The sequence below is a fragment of the Chelonia mydas genome, chromosome 8 (assembly GCF_015237465.2).
Source record: "Chelonia mydas isolate rCheMyd1 chromosome 8, rCheMyd1.pri.v2, whole genome shotgun sequence".
NCBI lineage: Eukaryota > Metazoa > Chordata > Testudines > Cheloniidae > Chelonia > Chelonia mydas.
Genome location: NC_057854.1, coordinates 71189210 through 71211778, shown reverse-complemented (window position 1 = coordinate 71211778; position 22569 = coordinate 71189210). Strand labels below are relative to the sequence as shown.

The 22569-nt window shown below is 42.6% G+C and overlaps 1 protein-coding gene across 7 annotated transcripts in view; it reads left to right on the top strand.

The window, feature by feature from the left end:
* Positions 1-22569, top strand: part of PTBP2 (polypyrimidine tract binding protein 2) — a 117007-nt gene that overhangs the window by 30264 nt on the left and 64174 nt on the right. For 5 of the 7 annotated variants that reach the window (XM_037906130.2, XM_037906132.2, XM_037906129.2 and 2 more), the window contains exon 2: positions 1129-1159. The exons of the other annotated variants lie outside the window; for them this stretch is intronic. In XM_037906130.2, coding sequence (XP_037762058.1) covers positions 1129-1159 — 31 coding nt within the window. The remainder of the gene's footprint in view (positions 1-1128; positions 1160-22569) is intronic. 7 annotated transcript variants of the gene reach the window in all.

Genomic DNA, 22569 nt, shown 5'->3' with positions numbered 1-22569 from the left:
AACAATCTCTTGTGTTTGTGTGATAAAGGTATAACCTATTGGTAGTTTGATTTTTAAAGTCTTTTTATGATTGCTTATCAACATAATGTTGGTATTACAAACCCTGTCTAAAAAGTTAATCCTTTGTGCTACCCGCACATTGAAACCTATGGAAGTGGCATGCTGTACTTACCACATTTTGTTTTTAACATTTTATGATATTTGTGTTAATTTGGGTATCCTGGCTATATTCTGTTTTGGGTTGTTATAGTCTGCCTACCCAGGGCTAGATCCTGCAGATGGATCTAGGAGAGAGATCACTTAATCATTACCTGTTAGGTTCACTCCCTCTGGGGCACCTGGCATTGGCCACTGGGCTGGATGGCCCTTTGGTCTGACCCAGTATGGCCATTCATATGTTCTTATAAGAGCAAGTCTGTGCTGTTGTTCCACATGGGTGTAGGGTGCCATTTCTAGGATCTAGCCTTCAATGTGCTCATCATTTTCAGTTCAGAAATAGCATTAATCACTTCCTGTCCTGAACTGTTCTGTAAGGATCACTGTTAAAGAATGAACAAAAAGGTTCTCTTACGTACTACACCTGTCCTTAAATCCTCCTATTCTCACCCTATCCATTGTCCCACAAAGTTCAGAGACCCCCCTCTTCAGACTTTCTGGCATTGGCCAAAATGGATATCTATGAGACTCTAGAAGGAGGAGGCTGGATTGATGTGTTTCCTCTCTGACTGTGGGACCTGTTTCCTCTCACTTCTTAAGTTCTGTGTCCAGACAGAGCTCCTTTGGGTAGTGTTCAATGACATCATGGACGCCTTTTGTAGCTGTGGGCACTCTCAGGGATTCTCTGTTCAGTGTGCCTTCTGGATATCTTCTATTCTGAACCTTTGAGCCCACTCCCATTCCTGTTCTGTTTTTTGTTGACCCCTCTCCTCTTTTGAGGGGGCGGTCTTTGCTATTTTAATAGGCAGAGCCACCAGTGTTTTTAAATACTAAAGTTAATTAAAATATATTAAGAGTTGAGTTTTATGGGGAAATCATACTTATTTTGAGAGTCAATCTGTGGATTGAAAACTCGGGCATGTTTCTTACTGTTAAATCAGGTTTCTTTCTTTCTTTTTTTTTTTTTTACAGCATTGTCACTGATGTTGCAGTTGGCGTGAAGGTAGGATGTGAATCTAGCTGATGATAAACTGGCAACCTGTTAATATGATATATGTTAATTTGTGGAGTTGAAGTGCGCTGCAAGATTTTAATAAGTGATTGTCAGCTGACATTTTGTAATCGAAATATGCTTTAATAAACAGAAAACTTTAAGTTGGAAACTGACTAGAAATGAGAGAATCTGTTATAATTATCAAGACCAGTCAAGTGGATGGTAGATTAATATAGTGATATATACTTATTCTAAAGATTATTCCAACAGATGTATTCTCTCAGAAATAATGTTTGGGCAACATTCTGTTCTCATTGCTGCATGATGACATTAAAAGCTGATTTTTCCCCCTCTCCCTACCTGCAAACAACTCCAAATGAGGTCAACAAGAATTGGATAGCTGTAATGGGAGCAGAATATGGGAATGAAGTTTTGAGCTGCAGATCTGAGAGCAGAAGTTCGCTGGGGTTTTTTGTTTTTACCTCCAAACTCCGATTTCCTCACTGGTACGCTTCTTGTAACTGAAGAACTTTCATATAGTTAATTTCAGTTAGCCCTCTGATTCTTTCACTCTTGAAATGAATTTTGCATTCAGGAATCGGATCAATACTTCGTAGGAGTTGGATGCGACAACAATATAGTTAGCATGAAGGGAACAATGGCACAGGGCTAGCCTTGAACTATACAGACAAATATGTTGCCACATGCACAATTTCTGAACAGATGAGTTTTCTAGTGTGTATATTGTTGAAGAGCATATTTGGGATTATGGAGTGAACACAGCAACATTCTTTCATTATGAAATAGACTCTTGAAAGTAGCACTCCATAAAATAAAGTTTCAGCTGCACTAGAAACAACTAAACTGCACAAGTTCAGCGCTTTAACCCCTTTCAGTATCAGTCTCTTAGGAATGCCCTGAGTCATGTGTAATGAAATAATTCCTGTTTAATCATGTATTGTTTGAAAGGATCCTTTGTTTTACATCCTGGGTACTTAAAGGCAACACTTTCCTTCATTGTAAGACCATCACATTCTTAGAATTCTAAGTTGTTGTTCATGTTGATAAGTGTAGCTGTTGATGTGACATGTTCAGAGCAAATTGAGGCCACTTATCTGAAGTGTGTTTTAAAATAAATGTGAAATTCCCTGATATCCATCTGCCTATGAAATGTAAACATTTCAGTGGGGCTATTTATTTTGTTTATCTGATTGTGGAAGATGTAGTGTCATGAGCTCAAGCAAGATTGGCAGACTACAATAGTCATAAAGGGAGGAGCCTTTAGAGAACAAGCCTCAAAAATTAGGTCAGAGATCTAGAGTAATTTATAGACAGGGAAATAGTTATGGGCACCTGATAGTGTTAAAGAGGCGTGCACCTCTTCTTCTTTTCTTTAAGATAGACTTTGTGGTATGTGTTTTTAAAGGGAAAAAACATCTATTTGCACAGACAGGGAAAGTACAGAATAAGAGCTAGTCTTTGAAGAAAGCAATTACAAGCCAGTAAGCCTAACTTAAGGCAGATTGGTTGAAACTGTAGTAAAGAACAGAAATATAGATGAACCTGATATGGTGGGCAAGAGTTAACATGCCTTTTATAAGGGGAAATCATGCCTCAACAATGTATTAGAATTCTTTGAGGGGGTCAACAAGCATGTGGACAAGGGTGAACCAGTGGGTATAGTGTACTTGGACTTTCAGAAAGTCTTTGACAAAGTCCCCCACCAAAGGCTCTTAAGCAAACTAAGCAGTCATTGGATAAGAGGGAAGGTCCTTTCATGAATCAGAAACTGGCTGAAAGATGGAAAACCAATAGGAATAATGGTCAGTTTTCAGAATGGAGAGAGGTAAATAGTGGTGTCCCTGAGAGATCTGTACTGGGACCAGTGTTGGTCAAGATATTTGTAAATGATCTGGAAAAAGGGGTAAACAGTGAGGTGGCAAAGTTTGCAGATGATATAAAATTACTTAAAATAGTTAAGTCGAAAGCAGATTGTGAAGAGTTACAAAGGGATCTCACAAAACTGGGAGATTGGGCAACAAAATGGCCAATGAAATTCAGTGTTGATAAATGCAAAGTAATACGTATTGGAAAACATAATCCCAACTAAACATACAAAATGATGGGGCCTAAAATTAGCTGTTACGACTCAAGAAAGAGCTCTTGGAGTCATTGTGATTAGTTCTCTGAAAACATCAGCTGAATGTGCAACGACAGTCAAAAAAGCTAACAACTTTAAGCACCATTATGAAAGGGATAGATAATAAATAAATATAATGCCACTATATAAATCCATGGTATGCCCACAACTATTGTGTACAATTCTGATCGCTCCATCTTGAAAAAGGTATCTTAGAAATGGAAAAGACAGAGAAGGACAACAAAAACGATTGGGGTATGGAACAGCTTTCATATGAGGAAAGATTAAAAAGAATGGCACTGTTAGTCTTAAAAAAGAGGCAAGTAAGATCTATAAAATCATGAATGGTGTAGAGAAAGTGAATAAGGAACTTTTATTTACCCCTTCACAGAACACAAGAACCAGGGGTCACCCAATGCAATTGATAGGCAGCAGTTTTAAAACAAACAAAAGTAAGTAATTCTTCACACAACACACAGTCAGCCTTTGGAATTTGTTGCCAAGGGATGTTGTAAAGGCCAAAAGTATAACTGGCTTCAAAAAAGAATTAGGTAAGTTCATAGAGGATAGACCCTTCAAAGGCTATTTGCCAATATGGTCAGGGACGCAGTCCCATTCTCTGGGTCTCCTTAAGCCTCTGACTGCCACAAACTGGATGACATGGGATGAATCACTCATAATTGCCCTGTTCTGTTCATTCCTTTTGAAGCAGGCATTCACCACTGTCAGAAGACAGGATACTGGGCTAGACAGACAATTGGTCTGATCCAGTATGGCCATTCTTATGTTCTTATAAGTGAGCCAGACTAAAGCTATGTTTACACTACAAATTTATGTTGACTTGAGTTACATCAGCATACAGCTGCCGTAGTTAGTACATCGCTTGTGCACGTGAATACTTGACTCCTTGTGCTGGCAGTGCGTGTATTCGCTAAGAGTACTTGTGTCAATGCAGAGTACAGTGCACAATGGGTAGGCAATCTCACCGTGCAACTCGACACTATCCAGCTCGCTAATTTTTGGGGAGTTTTGGCAATGCATGATGGGGCCAAAATGAGTCGCATGCAGTGACTGGGAGCATGGGTCAGTGTCCCAGTTTGCAACTGTCTCCATCCCATAATTGTATCTATATCCCATAATTTTCGTGTCTTTTTTTCAAAATCCCACAAACCCGCTTGTCCCTCCTTGTTGTCTGCCATCTTAGACAGAAGCATGAAGCCTGCACAGTTCTGTACTATTGTCAGGAGCACTTAAAGCACAGGGTTCACGATCCTGTAGTATTTGCATAGCCGCAAGAAGACCTGAATGGGGACGTGGGGGGCATAATGATTCCCTGAAGGACAGATTGTCATGGGACATAGCAAGAATCAATTGAATGTTGTTGGCGGTATGCATGGAACAGATGGAGATGGTGGAGCACCACTTCTGGACCTGAGAAACAAGCACTGACTGACTGGTGGGATCGCATCGTAATGCAGGTTTGGGATGATGAGCAGTGGCTGCAGAACTTTTGGATATACAAGGCCATGTGCCTGGATCTGTGTAGGGAGCTTACCCCAGCCCTTCAGCACAGGACACCAAAATGAGATCTGCACTGACAGTGGAGAAGTGAGTGGTGCTCACAAGTATGGAAACTTGGGACACCAGATTGTTACCTGTCTGAAATCAATTTGGAGTCAGGAAATCCACCGCTGGGGCTGTTGTCATGCGAGTGTACAGAGCCTTTAAATGCCTCATGCTGTGCAGGATTGTGACTCTGCAATTTGCAGGACATACTGGATGGCTTTGCAGTTGTGGGGTTCCTGAACTTTGGTGGAACAATAGATGGCATGCATATCCCTATTTTGGCACCAGACCATGTTGCCATTGAGTACATCAATAGAAAGGGCTACTTTTCTATGGTTATGCAAGCATAGGTGGATTAGTCGGGACGCTCCACCGACATCAGTGTTGGGTCCGGGAAGGTGCATGACACATCTTTAAGAATGCAGGGCTGTTCAGAAAGCTACAAGCATGGATTCTTTTTCCTTTCTGACATATTGCCACTGGCAATATTGAAATGCCGCCCCTTGCTCCCCTGGCTCATGAAGCCATAGACTGGTCACCTCGACAGCACCAAGAACGATTCAACTACTGGCTGAGCAGGTATTGAGTGACAGTTGACTGTGCATTTGGTCATTTGAAGGGTTGCTGGCGTTGCCTACTCACAAGATTGGACCTCAGGGAGAAAAATATCCCAGTGTTTATAGCTGCCTGCTGCATAATATGTGTGAAGCAAAAGGGGAAAAGTTTCTGCTGGGATGGAGGGCAGAGGTGGAGTGGCTGTCTGCTGAATTTGCTATTAGAAGAGGTGAACATGGAGCTATACAGCTCAGGGAGGCTTTGAAAGGCAATTTTAACCGTGAGTGTAGTAATGTGTGGGGGTGTTGTGTGCTCTATCTGGCCCCGCTCTTTTGTGGCCTGGTAGGAATTGTGTGGTGATTACTCTACATAGGAATGTAACATTGTCAGCTCACCTATTATTCTGGTTTGTGACTGATCCTCTGAGTTGTAGGATACAGTGCAGTAACAGGTAATTGGTTGCTTTCTGAACTGCTGAGCACTCAGCAGTATATGTTGTGAATTAATAAAGATGAATTATGTTCCAAATAATAGAGTTGTATTATGTAACAAAATCGGTGCAAAAGAACCCCTGCGATTTTAAAACACATCCATTGAAAATTTTAATAAAACTTTCTAAATTAATAGAACAGAACTTTCAAAGAGAAAGAACATTGATGTCCATTTCAGCTACCCCATATGTCTACCATGGCTTTTGCAAGTCTGTGTATGTGAAGCTGTGTTGTCTTTAATGACTCCCGTGGCGGAGTGGTAGGGAGAGTGCATTGATCTTTGATGCCATGTGGAATGTTGGTGGGGGAGGAAGAGAGGGGTATAGGGAGATCCCAATATTGAGTTTTCAATCGGCTGCAGAGGGAGGCGAACTCCGGGTTGTTGAACCCGCAGGTCCACCAGAGTGTGTAGGATCTGTGTTCGCTGCCTGAGAAGCCCTATTCTATTCTGGTACATCTCCCTCTCCTTTTTCCTGCTGGGACTCCTGGGCCTTTCTCCTTTACCAGTCTTTCCTTCTCTAGACTAACTGCAGTGTTCATCCTCCAGGCCCTGTGCTCATGGTCCAATGCAGCGGGCTTGCAGGATCTCATTGAACATGTCATAGAATCATAGATCATAAGGTTAGATCGCAGGGTCATCTAGTCTAATCTGCTGCCAAGATACAGGATTTGTTGAGTCTAAACTATCCAAGACAGGTGGCTATCCAACCTCCTTTTGAAAACCTCCAGTGAAGGAGCTTTCACGAGCTCTGTAGGCAGTCTGTTCCATTGACCTACTGTTCTTACAGTTAGGAAGTTTTTCCTGAGATTTAATCTACATCTGCTGTGCTGTAATTTGAACCCATTGCCTCTTGTCCTGCCCTCTGTGATAAGAGAGAACAGTTTTTCTCTTCTTTTTTACGGCAGCCTTTCAAATATTTGAAGAATACTCTCATGTCCCCCTCCCCCCACCTCAGCCTCATCTTTTCCAAGCTAAACATACCCAGTTCCTTTAGCCTTTGCTCATATGGCCTGCTTTCCAGCCCTTTGATCATCTTTGATATATCTTTGTCATATGCCTCTGGATCTTTCCAGTTTCTCCACATCCTTTCTATACATTGGTGACCAAAATTGGACACAATACTCCAGCTGAGGCTTAACCAGTGCTGAATAGAATGGTACTATCACCTCCTGTGACTTGCATACTATGCCTCTGGTAATGCAACCTAAAATTGCATTTGCTTCTTTTTGCTGTTCAGATCCTGTTCAGCAGTGTTGCTGCCAAGCCAGTTATCCCCCATTCTGTATTTGTGCATTTAGTTTTTCTTCCCGAAGTGTAGCACCTTACATTTGGCTTTGTTGAATTTAATGTTGTTGTTTATAGCCCAGTTCTCCAATTTATCAAGATCCCTTTGAATTTTAGCTCTATCCTCCAAAGTGTTTGCAGTGTCTCCCGCTCCCAGCTTTGTGTCATCTGCAAATTTGATCAGTATGCCCTTTATTCCTACATCCAGGTCATTTAACCAGTTATGTTTCTGCTTAATGGTAGTTTCACTGAGTCTGCATTTTTCCAGCTTACTTACCAGAATGTTATGTGGCACTGTGTCAAAAGCCTTGCTAAAGTCCATGTATATTATGTCCACTGCATTCCTCCTCTCCACCAAACCAGTTACCCTGTCAAAGAAGGAAATCAAATTAGTTTGGCATGATTTGTTCTTAATAAATTCATGTTGGCTGCTAGTGATTACCCCTTCATCTACTGGGTATCTACAAATTAATAGAGCCCCGCAAATTTACGTCTGTCTGCTTTGTATCCGTGGATATCGGCAGACCATTTTTGCACATCACAGCTTGGATGCAGATACAAATTCTTTTATCTGCACAGGGCTCTGCAGCACAGACTCACCCGAATGGAGCGGCTGTCACCCAGTCTGCAGGTTCCAGCTTGGCTCTCTGAATCATGCAGCAACAGGCTGGGCATTCTGGGAGTTGTAGTCGCCAGCTTGCTTGGAAAGAGGAGGTAAACTACAACTCCCAGAAGGGAGTGAGCCGTGAGCCAAGTGCCATTTTGAAGCTGTGGTTGTTCTTTAAATGAGCAGGCGGCTATAGCTGCGTGCATTAGAGTCTCCGCAACTGCGTGAGGGTCTCCGAGCCCTCCCCACATGGGGAGGGCAGCACTACATAGAATCGTAGCCTCCCTGTCTATAGCAGGTACGGCAGGGTGGAGCAGGTGGCAGGGCAGGAGGTCTCTGGGGAGAAGTGGTGCTGGGATGGGCGGTTGCAGGCTTGACACAGTCCTGTGTCATTGCTCACAGTGCAACGTTTAGAGCCCTCAAGTCCCCAGCTATCCATGGACAATTTTTGCGGATCAGATGCAGATACACCTTTTTGTATCCACGCAGGGTTATACAAATTGAATGTTTTATACATTGCTCTAGTAGCTTCCCAGGTATTGAGGTCAGGCTGACTGATCTATAGTTCCCCAGCTCCTCCTTTCCCCCCCTTTCTAAAGATGGGCATTGTGTTAGCGCTTCTCCTGTCTTCCAGGACCTCTCCTGTCATCCATGAGTTTGCGAATTTTGTCAGTGGCTTCAAGATTTCTTCAGCATCCTGAACTGAACAGCATCAGGCCCTGCTGACTTGCGTTCATTCAGATTAGTCAGAAGATCTGACGTATTTTTCACTTATCCTTATCTGCATCCCTTCCCCTGTATTGGCAATGATAATGTGACTGGACAATGAACAAAGTTATTGTGAGAAGACGGAAACAAAGTAGGCATTGAACAGCTCTGCCTTCCTGTAATCTTCTGTTACCAGCTCACCACCTCCATTGAGCAGCAGGCCCACGCCATTCATGATCTTTCTTTTGTTGTATGACTTATCTGTAGAGCTCCTTCTTGTTGTCTCTCTCATTTCTTGCCAGCTGTAACTCAGTCTTTGCCTTGGCTTTTCTGATTTTGTTCCTGTATGTTTGCGCTATTCCCATGTATGCTTCCTTGGTGACGTGCCCCTCCTTCCGTTTCCTGTATGTATCCCTTTTGGTTTTTCCATAGCTAAAAGGTTCCTGATGTGGCCATATTGGCTTCCTGTGGCTCTTCTTATCTTTCCTCTGCATAGGAATAGCTTGATATTGAGCCACTAATATCTTGTAGGAATTGTCAGCCCCCTTTGACTCCTTTTCTTCCTAATTGGTCTTTCCGTGGCACCTTGGCTATCATTTCTCTGAGTTGGTTGAAATCTGCCTTTCTGAAATCCAGTTTTGCTGTTCTCATGTCCTCCTTTCCTTAGGATCTTGAATTCTATGAAATCCTGATCACTTCCTTCCAAATTCCTGACCACCTTCATGTTCGCAACTGATTCATCCCTGTTGGTCAACACCAGATCCAAAATGGATGACTTCCTCATTGTTTCTTTAACTTTCTCAAATCAGACAGTTGTTCCCTATACATGCTAAAAACTTGCAGGACATACTGTGTTTTGCTGTAATCGTCTTCTAACAGATATCAGGAAAGTTAAAATCCCCCATTAATACTAGCTCATCTCAGCTGATTTTGTTACCTGCTTGTAGGATGCCTCGTCCACTTCCTTCTCTTGATTTGGTGGTCTATAATAAACCCCCACCATAACATCGCTACTGTTCTTTTCCTTTTCTGTCCTCACCCAGAGACTCTAAGTAGGTCCGCAGCTCACTTCCTCTTGGACCTTAAAGCAAATATATGCATTCTTGACGTACAGTGCCACACCACCTCCATTTTTCCTATTCCTATCCTTCTGGGAAAAGCTATATCCCTCAGTGCTGGTACTCCAGTCATGGGAGTTGTCCCACCAAGTCTCTGTAATGCCAGTTAAGTCCTAATTTTCTACATATACCATGACTTCCAGTTCATCCTGCTTATTCCCCATACTCCTTGTATTGGTATACAGACATTGAAGATATTTTGAAGACTGTCCTGTTGCTTTTCTTCTTGCCTTTTTAATGCAGTTGTGGTTTCTAGTCCCTTCTCCAGAATTTAGCCCCTTCCCCTTGACTTCATTACTTGAGCTTAGATGTGAATTGTCCAGTTTTTTGTCATCAGACCTAGTTTCAAGCTCTCCTTACTGGGTTAGCCAGACAATGTCCAAAGATGCTCTTCTCAGTGTTTGGTAGATGGAGCTTATCCTAGTACAGTAATCCTCTTTCCTGGAACATCAGCTCACTGTCAAAGAGGCGAAAACCTTCTCACCATTACCATGCATAGCCATGCATTTACATTCACGATTTGACGGTCCCTGCCCAGGTCTTTTCCTTCAGGAGGGAGGATGGATGAGAACACCACTTGCATCCCAAACTCTTTTATCCTTCTTCCCAGAGTCATGTAGTGATCCACTCAAGGTCAGTCTTGGCAGTATTGTTGGTGCCATGTGGATAAGTGGGAAGGGGTAGAGGTCTGAGGGCTTGATGAATCTCGGAAGACTCTCTGTCACATCCTGAATTCTAGTTCCAGGTAAGCAGCATGCTTCTCAGGATTCCTGGTCTCAGACGACAGATAGATAACTCTCCCGCTTAGGAGGGAGTCCCTGACCACCCCGACCCTTCTCCTCCTCTTGAGGTTGGTGGTCACGGAACTCCCGTCCCTATGATAATGCATCCCATGCCTTCTGGTCAATGGGGTCTCCTGGAGCCTTCCCTCAGATGACTCTTCCAAGGCATTCTCAACAATAGTACCTGTGCAGAGAGCCTAAAAGCAGTTGTTTTGCCTCTATATGTGTTGGGGGCATACTGGCTCTTATTCTTCTACTGGAGGTCACACGCTGGCAGTTTTCTTCCCTGTTCTTCAGTCCCCCCTGCACTGCTGTCTCCAATTCTTGGGTATACTGTGCTTGCAGTATCAAATCTTGACTTCTGTCCAGGAAGTCTTTATTTTCTCCGATGCAATGCAGGGTCGATACTTTGGCCTCCAGTCCTTTAACCTTTTCTTGCAGTATGGAGACCAGCTTGCACTTTGTGCAGAAGGAAGTCACTTCTGTCCTCTGGGAGAAAGACAAATACGACACATCCTGTGCAGCTGATCTCTCATGGACCATATTTTTTTTCCTTGTAATGTATCAAGAGCCTCTTCAGATGATGTATTTACCAGGGTGGAGTTGATTTAAATCACTAGTCAGGAAGACTCGATTTAATCATGGATTTCTACATAAAAGTGCATTCTTGTTAGTTGTTATAACCTTACTACATATTCTTCACAACTCAGAGATAGATGTAGGTTTCATTTTTAGAAGTTACACACTATACATTTTTAAAGTGATTTATTTTGAAAAATTTTCAGATTAGTTTTACAGCGATATCAAAAAATTAATGATTGGTTATTTCAGTTACCAAAGGTAATCGAAGCAGTTCACCTCCCAATGAATGACTTCATAAATACTGATCTCCAGTTCAACAGGTTAATCATTAATATTTGGAGGATTTTCTTGCCATGCTGTATTGGGAAGAGAACATCACCAGACAGACATTTTAAATTGTTTTATTTAACTAAAACAACAAATATATAACATTTTAACAAAACAAGCATATGAATTTTTGACCCTGGTATTGAGAATATTTGCAAGAAAATGATCTGGAGATAGTGCTTGTCCCATTCTTTTTTTAATGCTTGTCATTTAACTCTGTCGTTGGGAGGAACCGAGTGAGATCTTAAAAAGAGAAATATGCAAATTTCAACAGTGTCAGCAATAAAACAGCTATTTCCCTGCATTTTGTTCAAGGCTGCAGAAATAGGCTTCAGGGTACTCCGCATGTTCAACATTTCTGTTAAGCCCAATGTTGGGAACTTTGGCTGTGACTGTGAACAAAATAGTAAAAAAATAGATGGCACTAACTGTCATCCGATAGGCCAGTTCTTGATATAGTATTCAAAACAGTCCACTACTGAGTTCCATCGCACATCTTGTGGGAGAGTTAGCTTGATTCCTCCCACTTTTTTCAGAACAGCTGCTGCAAAGTGGTTGTTACGGAAGTATTTTGCAATTTCAACAACATTAGCCTTTATTTCTGGAACACTGAAGTCTTTGGCTAGGAGGTGCATCAAATGAGCACTGCAACCGTATGTTATTAGCTTGGGACTCTCTTCTAAATAATTTCTTCTCATCTTGGATACATCTGCAGGATTGTCTCTGACCAAGCTGCGTACTAGACAATTGAATTTTTTTTCACAGTTATAGCTTTTACTGCTGCTACTTGTAAGTATTCTGCTGTGTGTGCATGTCCTGATGTATTAATTGTTTCTGTAAGGAAGACATTCCCTTCTTCTGTCGTCACACAAGCACGTACAACAGGATCATTGTGGACATTGCTCCACCCATCAAGACTCAGGTTAACAGTTTTACTCTCTAGACCTTTTCCCTACTGCTCAGTTTCTCTTTCATACACTTTATCCAGCAATTTGCCTGCAACATCTACTCTGTTGGGTGGATTGTATCCTGGTCTTAATGACTAAACCATGTTAACGAAGTGTAGGTTCTCAATCATGCGGAAAGGAGAGTTTGTTGCAGAAACAAACGGGGCGATTTTTTCATCAATTACCTCTTTTTTGTAATCTGCTGGTTCTTATCACAAACTTATCTATGGTTGTTTCTGGGGATGATGGAGGTTGTTTTTTGTTTTTTTGTTTTTTGTTTTCTTTTTGCTACGGGTGATATACTATGGCTATGTGAAATACATGATGTGACTGAAACACTATCATTGGCAGATAACTCTGAAACTATAGAAAATGTTGGTGATCTTGAAGGTGGATAGTCTTCAGAATCCTGTATGTTGAGGATGGATTCTCGTAAACAAAATAAGTCAATGCAGTTACTTAATTATTATTTCCATATTGCTCATTTAGTATTACTCATTGCATTCACTGACACTCAGTACTACTTTAAAGGTGAAATTGTAAAAGGAAGTTCTGCCTATTTCAGCTATTTATTTTTTATCACCACTGCATCTAAAATGATAGTACCAGAGAATAACAACTATATTTTTTGCTCAAACATGAGAATTCAAGAATAGTCCAGAAGGAAGACAAGCAGTCCTTAAGAAAGAAGTATGAAATAAAAAAGTTTACCAACCTGAAGATCCTACATGTTCAGACATGTTCCTTTCATCATCTTCAACGCAGCTTCCTCCTGAGAAGGAACACTTCTCATGATGATGTTTCATTCAGGCAATCAGGCCTTGCATTTCTTTGTTGCACTGTGTGCATTTTGCACGCATGCCTGTCTTACCCACAGGTAGAGGACCTTCATTAAAATATTCCCAAACTGGGTCTCTTTTTACAGCCTTCTGCCATTATAGGTTTTCCCTTCTAGTGAGAGAATGGTACGGTAGATCTCAGATCAATGAAGGGCTACACTCAGAAAGACCTCAAGACTTCTGGAATGTGCTGCTCAAACAGTTTCACTTTTGTTTCTACTGCCTGTCCCTCCCTTCTCACATTTATCTCCAGACTTCTTGTCCAGATCTATTCTGTCCCAACAATCTTCTATTCATTGAACTTTTTGGAAGGTCGCACTTTCTTAGAGAGAAGTAAGGGAGTGACTCTGTGTACACAAATTTGCAGAGGGACAGTAGGGTTGAGGTCTGTTGTTTCTCACCTCTATATATTTATTTTAAAACATTTTTGCTGTTAACAAGCATGTTATCTTTGGAGACACAAATCCACAGTTTTGAGAACTGTAAAACTAAGCATCTCTGATGGTATCTTCTAGACTGAGCACTGAGTCCCATTGGGTAGATAGATTATTTAGGTTAATCTTTCTATACAGAAGCCTCTGGAACCTCATAAAATTGGGTTCCTAATCCATGAACTATTGGAACTCATTTACAAAACTTTTCTTAAAAATTACATGAATATATTGTCTCATACTATAGAATTAGAATTTATGATCACTATTCCATGAGGAGATACATTATAGCTCAAAGATATTTTAATTAAAACTCTTTTTAGATAGGTTTTTTCCCTCAAAAAGCATCTTACCAAAAAAATCCAATTTAAATACAAAAAAATCAATTTTTTTTTTTTAAAATCATTGATTTTTATCCACCCTGAGCATAAGAATGGCCATACTCGGTCAGACCAAAGGGCCATCCAGCCCAGTATCCTGTCTGCCGACAGCGGCCAATGCCAGGTGCCCCAGATGGAGTGAACCGAACAGGTAATGATCAAGTGATCACTCTCCTGCCATCCATCTCCACCTTCTGACAAACAGAGGCAAGGGACATCATTCCTTACCCATCCTTTCTCTTTTAAACTGTTTATAGTCCTAGCCTTCACAACCTCCTCAGGCAAGGAGTTCCACAGGTTGACTGTGCTCTGTGTGGCGAACTTCCTTTTATTTGTTTTAAACATGCTGCCCATTAATTTCATTTGGTGGCCCCTAGTTCTTATATTATGGGAAAAGGAAATAACTTTTCCTTATTCACTTTCTCCACACCACTCATGATTTTATATACCTCTATCGTATTCCCCCTTAGTCTCCTCTTTTCCAGGCTGAAAAGTCCTAGTCTCTTTAATCTGTCCTCATATGGGACCCGTTCCAAACCCCTAAGCATTTTAGTTGCCCTTCTCTGAAACTTTTCTAATGCCAGTATCTCTTTTTTGAGATGAGGAGACCACGTCTGTACACAGTATTCAAGATGTGGGCGTACCATGGATTTATATAAGGGCAATAAGATATTCTCAGTCTTATTCTCTATCCCTTTTTTAATGATTCCTAACATCCCGTTAGCTTTTTTGACTGCCGCTGCACACTGCATGGATGTCTTCAGAGAACTATCCATGATAACTCCAAGATCTCTTTACCGATTAGTTGTAGCTAAATTAGCCCCCATCATATTGTATGTTTACTTGGGGTTATTTTTTCCAGTGTGCGTTACTTTACATTTATCCACATTAAATTTCATTTGCCATTTTGCTGCCCAATCACTGAGTTTTGTGAGATCTTTTTGAAGTTCTTCACAGTCTGCTTTGGTCTTGATGATCTTGAGCAGTTTAGTATCATCTACAAACTTTGCTACCTCACTGTTTACCCCTTTCTCCAGATCATTTATGAATAAGGTGAATAGGATTGGTCCTAGGACTGACCCTTGGGGAACACACCTAGTTACCCCTCTCCATTCTGAAAATTTACCATTTATTCCTACCATTTGTTCCCTGTCTTTTAACAAGTTCTCAGTTCACGGAAGGATCTTCCCTCTTATCCCATGACAACTTGATTTACGTAAGAGCCTTTGGTGACGGACCTTGTCAAAGGCTTTCTGGAAATCTAAGCACACTGTGTCCACTAGATCCCCCCTTGTTCACATGTATGTTTGACTCCCTCAAAGAACTTTAATAGATTATTAAGACATGATCTCCCTTTACAGAAACCATGTTGACTTTTGCGCAACAATTTATGTTCTTCTATGTGTCTGACAATTTTATTCTTTACTGTTGTTTCAAGTAATTTGCCCGGTATTGACTCACTGGTCTGTAATTTCCAGGATCACCTCTAGAGCCCTTTTTAAACATTAGCTATCTTCCAGTCATTGGATACAGAAGCTGATTTAAAGGACAGGTTACAAATCGTAGTTAATAATTCTGCAATTTCACATTTGAGTTCTTTCAGAACTCTTGAGTGAATGCCATCTGATCCCGGTGACTTGTTACTGTTAAGTTTCTCAATGAATTCCGAAACCACCTCTAATGACACTTCAGTCTGTGACAATTCCTCAGATTTGTCATCTACAAAGGATGGCTCAGGTTTGGGAATCTCCCTCACATCCTCAGCCATGAAGACTGAAACAAAGAATTCATTTAGTTTCTCTGCAATGACTTAGTCGTTTTTAAGTGCTCCTTTTGTATCTCTATCATCCAGGGGCCCCACTGGTTGTTTAGCAGGCTTCCTGCTTCTGATGTACTTAAAAAACATTTTTTTACTACCTTTTGAGGTTTTGGCTAGCTGTTCTTCAAACTTCTTTTTGGCTTTTCCAATTATGTTTTTACACTTAATTTGGCAGTGTTTATGCTCCTTTCTATTTACCTCACTAGAATTTGACTTCCACTTTTTAAAAGATGCTTTTTTATCTCTCACTGCTTCTTTTACAGGTTGTTAAGCCACTGTGGCTCTTTTTTAGTTCTTTTACTGTGTTTTTTAATTTGGGCTATACATTTAAGTTGAGCCTCTATTATGGTGTCTTTGAAAAGTGTCCATGCAGCTTGCAGGGATTTCACTCTAGTCACTGTACCTTTTTAATTTCTGTTTAAATACCCTCCACATTTTTGCATAGTTCCTCTTTCTGAAATTAAATGCCACAGTGTTGGGCTGCTGAGGTGTTCTTCCCACCATAGGAATGTTAATTGTTATATTATGGTCACTATTTCCAAGTGGTCCTGTTATAGTTACCTCTTGGACCAGATCCTGCACTCCACTGAGGACAGGTCATGAATTGCCTCTCCTCTTGTGGGTTCCTGCACCAGCTGCTCCAAGAAGCAGTCGTTTAAAGTATCAAGAAATTTTGTCTCTGCATTTCGTCCTGTGGTGACATGTACCCAGTCAATATGGGGATAATTGAAATCCCCCACTATTATTGAGTTCTTTATTTTGACAGCGTCTCTGATCTCCCTTAGCATTTCATCGTCACTATCACTGTCCTGGTCAGGTGGTTGATCAATAAGAATATAACAGTAGGGATCTATTAGAGCATGGAATTACTATCCATAGAGATTCTATAGAGCATGTGGATTTATTTAAGATTTTTACTTAATTTGATTCTACATTTTCTACTTCCTGGTATTTACTGTTCCCAGAAGCCTGAAAGGCAAAAAATCTGTGGGCTCTCTCCCTAAGTGAATTCACAGGCAAACTCCTCTCTTTGCTTCTCCTCACTAGGTTGGCAACTGGCTGCCTTCTTATAAGGCTGCTGACTCAAAGCAAGTTGCCTAGGCTTGAAGCCTCACCTCGTTCACACTTGAGTCAACTACTTAGGACTCACCAGGAACAAAGCTCTCCAAAGTCACACTTTTCGAACAAACAAGCATGCAGTCAAGCAGTCCCTGCAGTTAGCACTAAGCAAACATAGTCAAACAAATGGTCACAGCAGACAGATACTCAAATATTCACCCCACCAGCTGACAACACAGCCCCACTAATGCAGTATCTACCTCAAGAGCACTGATCATAGTTCCTCTTGGGTGGTTCCCAGGCAATTTTCCTGCTTGCTGTTCATCCTGAGTCCTCTTCTCTCTTCTGCTTATCTGGCTCAGGCGCTCCATGGGTGTGGAGGAGACTACCCTGAAGGGCGCAGTGGCAGCAGCTGCAGATAAAACACTTGGATGTACCATTGTCTGTGTAGTCACGATGGAAAGCAAAATTTAAGATGCAGAACTCACTCCCTTTGCTCCCCTAAAGTTTTAGGCACTATATTCTCAGTTCTGCTTGGGATTGTTTGTGCACCATGCCAGTCACAGCACCAGTTGTAGTGAGTAGGCCCCGCCCCCGTGCCCCCGCTGGAGTTTGGGGAAATGAGGAAGGAATTATTCGGTTGCATGAATCTAGAAGTATAGTTTAATGACACTGAATACTGGTACTGTTTTCCACTGGCGGTGGTGGCTTTAGCTCAAGAGTGGGAAAACATTTTGGCCTGAGGGCCACATCTGTGTATGGAAATTGTATGGTGGCCATGAATGCTCACAAAATTGGGGTTGGGGTGCAGGAGGACTCTGGCTGGGGGTGCAGACTTTGGGGTAGGGCTGGGGATGAGGGGGTTGGGGGTGCAGGAGGGGGATCAGGGTTGGGACTGAGGGGTTTGGAGGGTGGAGAGTATCCAGGGCAGGGGGTTGGGGCCCAGGAGGAGGTCAAGGGTACAGGCTCTGGGCGGCGCTTACCTCAAGCAGCTCCTGGAAGCAACGACATGTCCTCCTTCTGGGTCCTATGCAGAGGTGTTGGCAGGCGGCTCTGCGCGCTGCCCCATCCGCAGACATCGCCCCTGCAGCTCCCACTGGCTGTGGTTCCAGCCATTGGGAGCTGCGGGGGCGGTGCTTGGGGTGGGGGCAGCATGCAGAGCCCCCTGGCTGTCCCTACACATAGGAGCCGTAGGGAGGACACACCGCTGCTTCTGGGAACTGCGCAGAGCAAGACCCAGACCCCGCTCTCCGGCGGGAGCTCGAGGGCCGAATTAAAACAGCTGATGGGCCGTAGTTTACACACCTCTGTTTTAGCTGATATCTCACTCCTGAGGGTGGCTCAATCAAATATTTTAATTTTATCTCCTTGAAGAAATTATGATGTCTATATACATTGTATATTTATATATAACCTATGCATCTAATTCTACAAGTGTAAGTATTTTAAAAATGATACGTCAGAAATTTCTATTTCACCTGGCTTCTTTATAACCAACATTCATATAGCTTAACTATTATATATTTCATACCTGAGAAAGTACTGCTATTCTTCTCATTACAAATTTTCCATTTCTCTGAACTGTATATATTTGATGAGCCAAGATTTTAAAAATGCAGCCTGCCCAAAACCATGGATTAAGGTATTGTCTTCTGGACAGAAATGATGACTTTTACCTAGCTGAACAATAGTGAGTGTTGGGTGAGAGAGTTAGGGCCCTAATTGAACTAATTAAAGGAAAGACTGACAACCTCTGTGCTGTTTAGGAGAATAAAAGTCTTGGGGAAAACAACAAGCTGGAGCGGAGGGAAATGAGCCCATCGTTGAGTCTCTACTTGTAGATGATGACGGGAATCCTCAGTGTGAGTGGATACAGCTCTGGGGGAGGAAACCCCAGTTATTAGGAAGAGATAGATAGTAGTAGTGGGAGATTTGATTATTAGAAATATAGGTAGTTGGGTTTATGATGATTGGGAGTCTGCAAGGTGAATTGCCTGCAGAGTGTGAAGGTTGTGGACCTTTTGAGCCAATTTAGATGGAGTTGTGTGAAGTGATGGGGAGGAACTGGTGGTCGTGGTACATGTAAGTACTAGTGACACAGGAAAAGGTAGGAAAGAGGTCCCGAAAGCTAAATTTGGGCTGCTAGGAAAGAGATTAAAGTACAAGACCTCCATGGTGGCATTTTCTGAGATGCTTCCAGCTCCGTGTGCAAGGTCACTTAGGCAGCCAGAACTGTGGGATCTCAGTGTGTGGATGAGATGTTGGTGTTTGAAGGAGGGATTTAGGTTTATTAGGAACTGGGGAACCTTTTGCGAAAGGAGGAGCCTATCCTGGAAGGATGGGTTCCACCTAAACCAAAAGGGAACCAGATTGCTGGCAAGTAAAATTAAAAATGTCGTAGAGGAGTTTAGAAACTAAGAGCTGGGGGAAAGCTGACAGGTGTGGAGAAGCACATAATTCAGAAAGAGACATCCCATAGAGGGAGTATTTATTAAAGGGAATACCCTATATTTTAGTAAAGAGTAGGGGATAGAAGCTGATAAAGTACGGGTAGGAACTGAAGAGAAACGGTCAAATGAAAAAGAGTTCCCTTCAGTTACATCACATGAAGGCAGACAACTAAAAACTAAAAAACTTAGCTAAAAACTTAGATAGCTAGAAAAAAACTTAGCTAGAAATCTAAAAACTTAGATGTGTGAACTTGAGTGCCTCGTGTTAAATGAAGATATTGGTATCATAGGAATCACAGAAACTTTGTGAAATGATGATAAACAATGGCACAGGGTAATACCAGGGTACAGAATATATAGGAAAGACAGTAGGTCGCGCGGGGGGGAGGAGGCGAGAGGAGAGGTGGCACTGTATGTGAAAGAAAGCATAGAATCAAATAAAGTAAAAGTTTCATTAATTCAAGATAGTACCATAGAATCTATATGGGTAGAATTTCCATTCTTGAATAACTACAGTATAGCAATAGGAATACCGCTTGATCGTGATGGTGATTGTGAAATGGTCAGGGAGATTAGCAGTTACAAAAACAGAAAACCCAATAATAATGGAGGAGTTCAACTATCCTCATACTGACTGGGTAAATGTCACCTCAGGATGGAATGCAGAGAAATTTCTAGTCCCCATTAATGACTGCTTCCTGGGGCAGCTACTTCTGGAACCCACAAGGAGAGAGGCAGTTTGTGATTTAGTCCTAAGTGGAGGCACAGGATCTGGTCCAACTGGTCAATATAGCCAAACTGCTCAGTAGTAGCTACCATAATATAATTAAATTTCACATCCTTGTAGGGGGGAAAATACCAGCGAAACCCACCACAGTAGCATTTTAAGTTCAAAAAGGGGGACTACACAAAAATGAGAAAGCTAGTTAAATTGCAATTAAAAGGAACAGTTACGAGTGAAGTGCTTGCATGGAAACTATTTAAAACACCATAGCAGAGACCCAGAAAAAAATGTATACCCCAAATTAAAAAAATAAAATAATAAAACAAAATACAGTAAGAGGACCATGGTTAAACAACAAAGAAGCAATTAGATGGAAAAAGACATACTTTAAAAATTTCCTATTGAGGAAAACATAAACTATGGCAAGTCAAGTGTAAATGTAGAATGAGGCAGGACAAAAAAAGAATTTGAAGAGCAATTAGCAAAAAACACAAACTAACAGCATACATTTTTTTTTTAAAGTACATCAGAAGCAGGAAGCCTGTCAAACATATCAATGGGGCAACTGGATGATTGTGGTGCTAACGGTGCACTCAAGCAAGACCAGGCCATCACAGAGAAGCTGAATGAATTTTTTGCATCCGTCTTCATTGCAGAGGATGTAAGGGAGATTCCCACGCCTGAGTCGTTCTTTTTAGGTAGCATATCTGAGGAATTGTCCCAGATTGAGGTTGTCAATAGAGGAGATTTTGGAACAAATTGCTAAATTGAGCAGTAATAAGTTACGAGGACTAGATGGTACTCACCCAAGAGTTCTGAAGGAACTCAAATATGAAATTGCAGAACTAACAGCTGTGGTATATAACCTGTCGCTTAAATCAGCACATTCAAACTGATACTCTGTCTCAGGCATGCTCAGCAGTGCATTTCTCCCTAGTCTCACTGCCTCGGCCAAGGTATTACTATTTAGTTACAGCTGGCACAGAATGTGGCTTCCCACGTTTAAGCTGGCAATGGCTGAAGGGAATGTATTACCCCAGAGAATTGATCAGGGTGGCTACATATTTGTATCTGGATGCTTAAAGTTGTGGGGCTCTGGCTATCTGAGAAACCGCGTCAGCCTCCTTTCTCTCATGGCAGTTGACATCAGAAGTGTTCAAGCTCATAGTCAGTAGGTGTAAGTGTGGTGGCATGTATTCTTGGCAGCTGTTTAGTTCTTGACTCTGCAACTCTTCTTTCTGGTCTGATAGAGCCCAGGTTGCGTGATCTTCGGGGTACAGTGCAAGACACATCTCCTTCCTCGGGCATATGTATATATACATATTTAAATATGCACATTGCGGTTTAAGTTTCCAAAACTTAAGTGTGATTCAGATACATCTAATTTTAATGACAGATGTATCTAAATCTAGATTGCTCTGAAAATCTCATTTTATACTCTGTTATACAGATATAGTTGGCTTTTTAACATGTGATTGGTTATAACCAAAGGAGGTATGTTCTCTTCTGCAGGGAGTTGAAATGGAGAATACGTGAGAGAAGGAGAGAGGATGTTAGGAGGGAGATGTAAAGGATCTGTGGTCTGCTGGGGTGCGAAGCAGTGTTCCCTCTAATTTTTCCCATCCATGTGCGGAATGAATTTTGTTGTGTGCACCAATATGGAGGTGATGTGTCACACATCACCTTCACATCGAAGCACATAACAAAATTCATGTGGTGGGGGTGAGGCCAAGGAATTCGGAGTGTGGGAGGGGGCTCAGGCCTGGGGCAGAGGGTTGGGGTGCAGGCTCTGGAGATGAGGGGATGAGGGTTGAGGTGTGTGGGCTCTGGGGTGAGGCCAGGGATGAGGGGCTCAGGGCTAGGCCAGAGGATTTGGGTACAGGGGGGTGAGGGCTCTGGGGTGGGGCCAGGGATGAGGGGGGAGGGATAGCTCAGTGGTTTGAACTTTGGCCTGGGTTGTGAGTTCAATCCTTGAGGGGGCCATTTAGGGATATGGGGCAAAAATTGGGGATTGGTCCTGCTTTGAGCAGGGAGTTGGACTAGATGACCTCTTGAGGTCCCTTCCAACCCTGATACTCTATGAGGGATTTGAGGTGCAGGAGGGTGCTCAGGGGCTTTGGTGGGGAGAGAGGACCCCCACAGGTTTCTCTCTTCGCAGCAGCAGCACCTGGGCTGGTGGGGAGGCACCTCTCCCCGCCACGGCAGCTCTGGGGTTGGAGCTGCAGGATAGGCGCCCATCCCCTGGCCCCAGCAGGTCTGGGCCAGGGGAGGGCCACCCTGGCTGGAGCCTGGCTGCTTTGACTGTGCCGCCCCGCCGCAGCAGGTCTGGGCTTCCCAGCCGTGGCTGGGTCCGGGTCACTCCGGCCGTGCTTGAGGCTGGCCCAAGCTGCACCTCAGCATAGTTGGGAACGGAGGAGGGGCGTCTTGTACCCCAGCTGCACCAGGTTGGGGGCTGGGGAAGGGGCGCCCCTCCACCGGCCGCAGCAGGTCCCCAGGCGGGTTCCTTGAGCGCCTGCGCGGTGCAAAACAGGCTGCTACGCGGCCGCGCAGCTTACAGGAAATTTTGGTGAGAAGTGAGGAAGAGGGAGAGGATTTATAGGACAAATGAC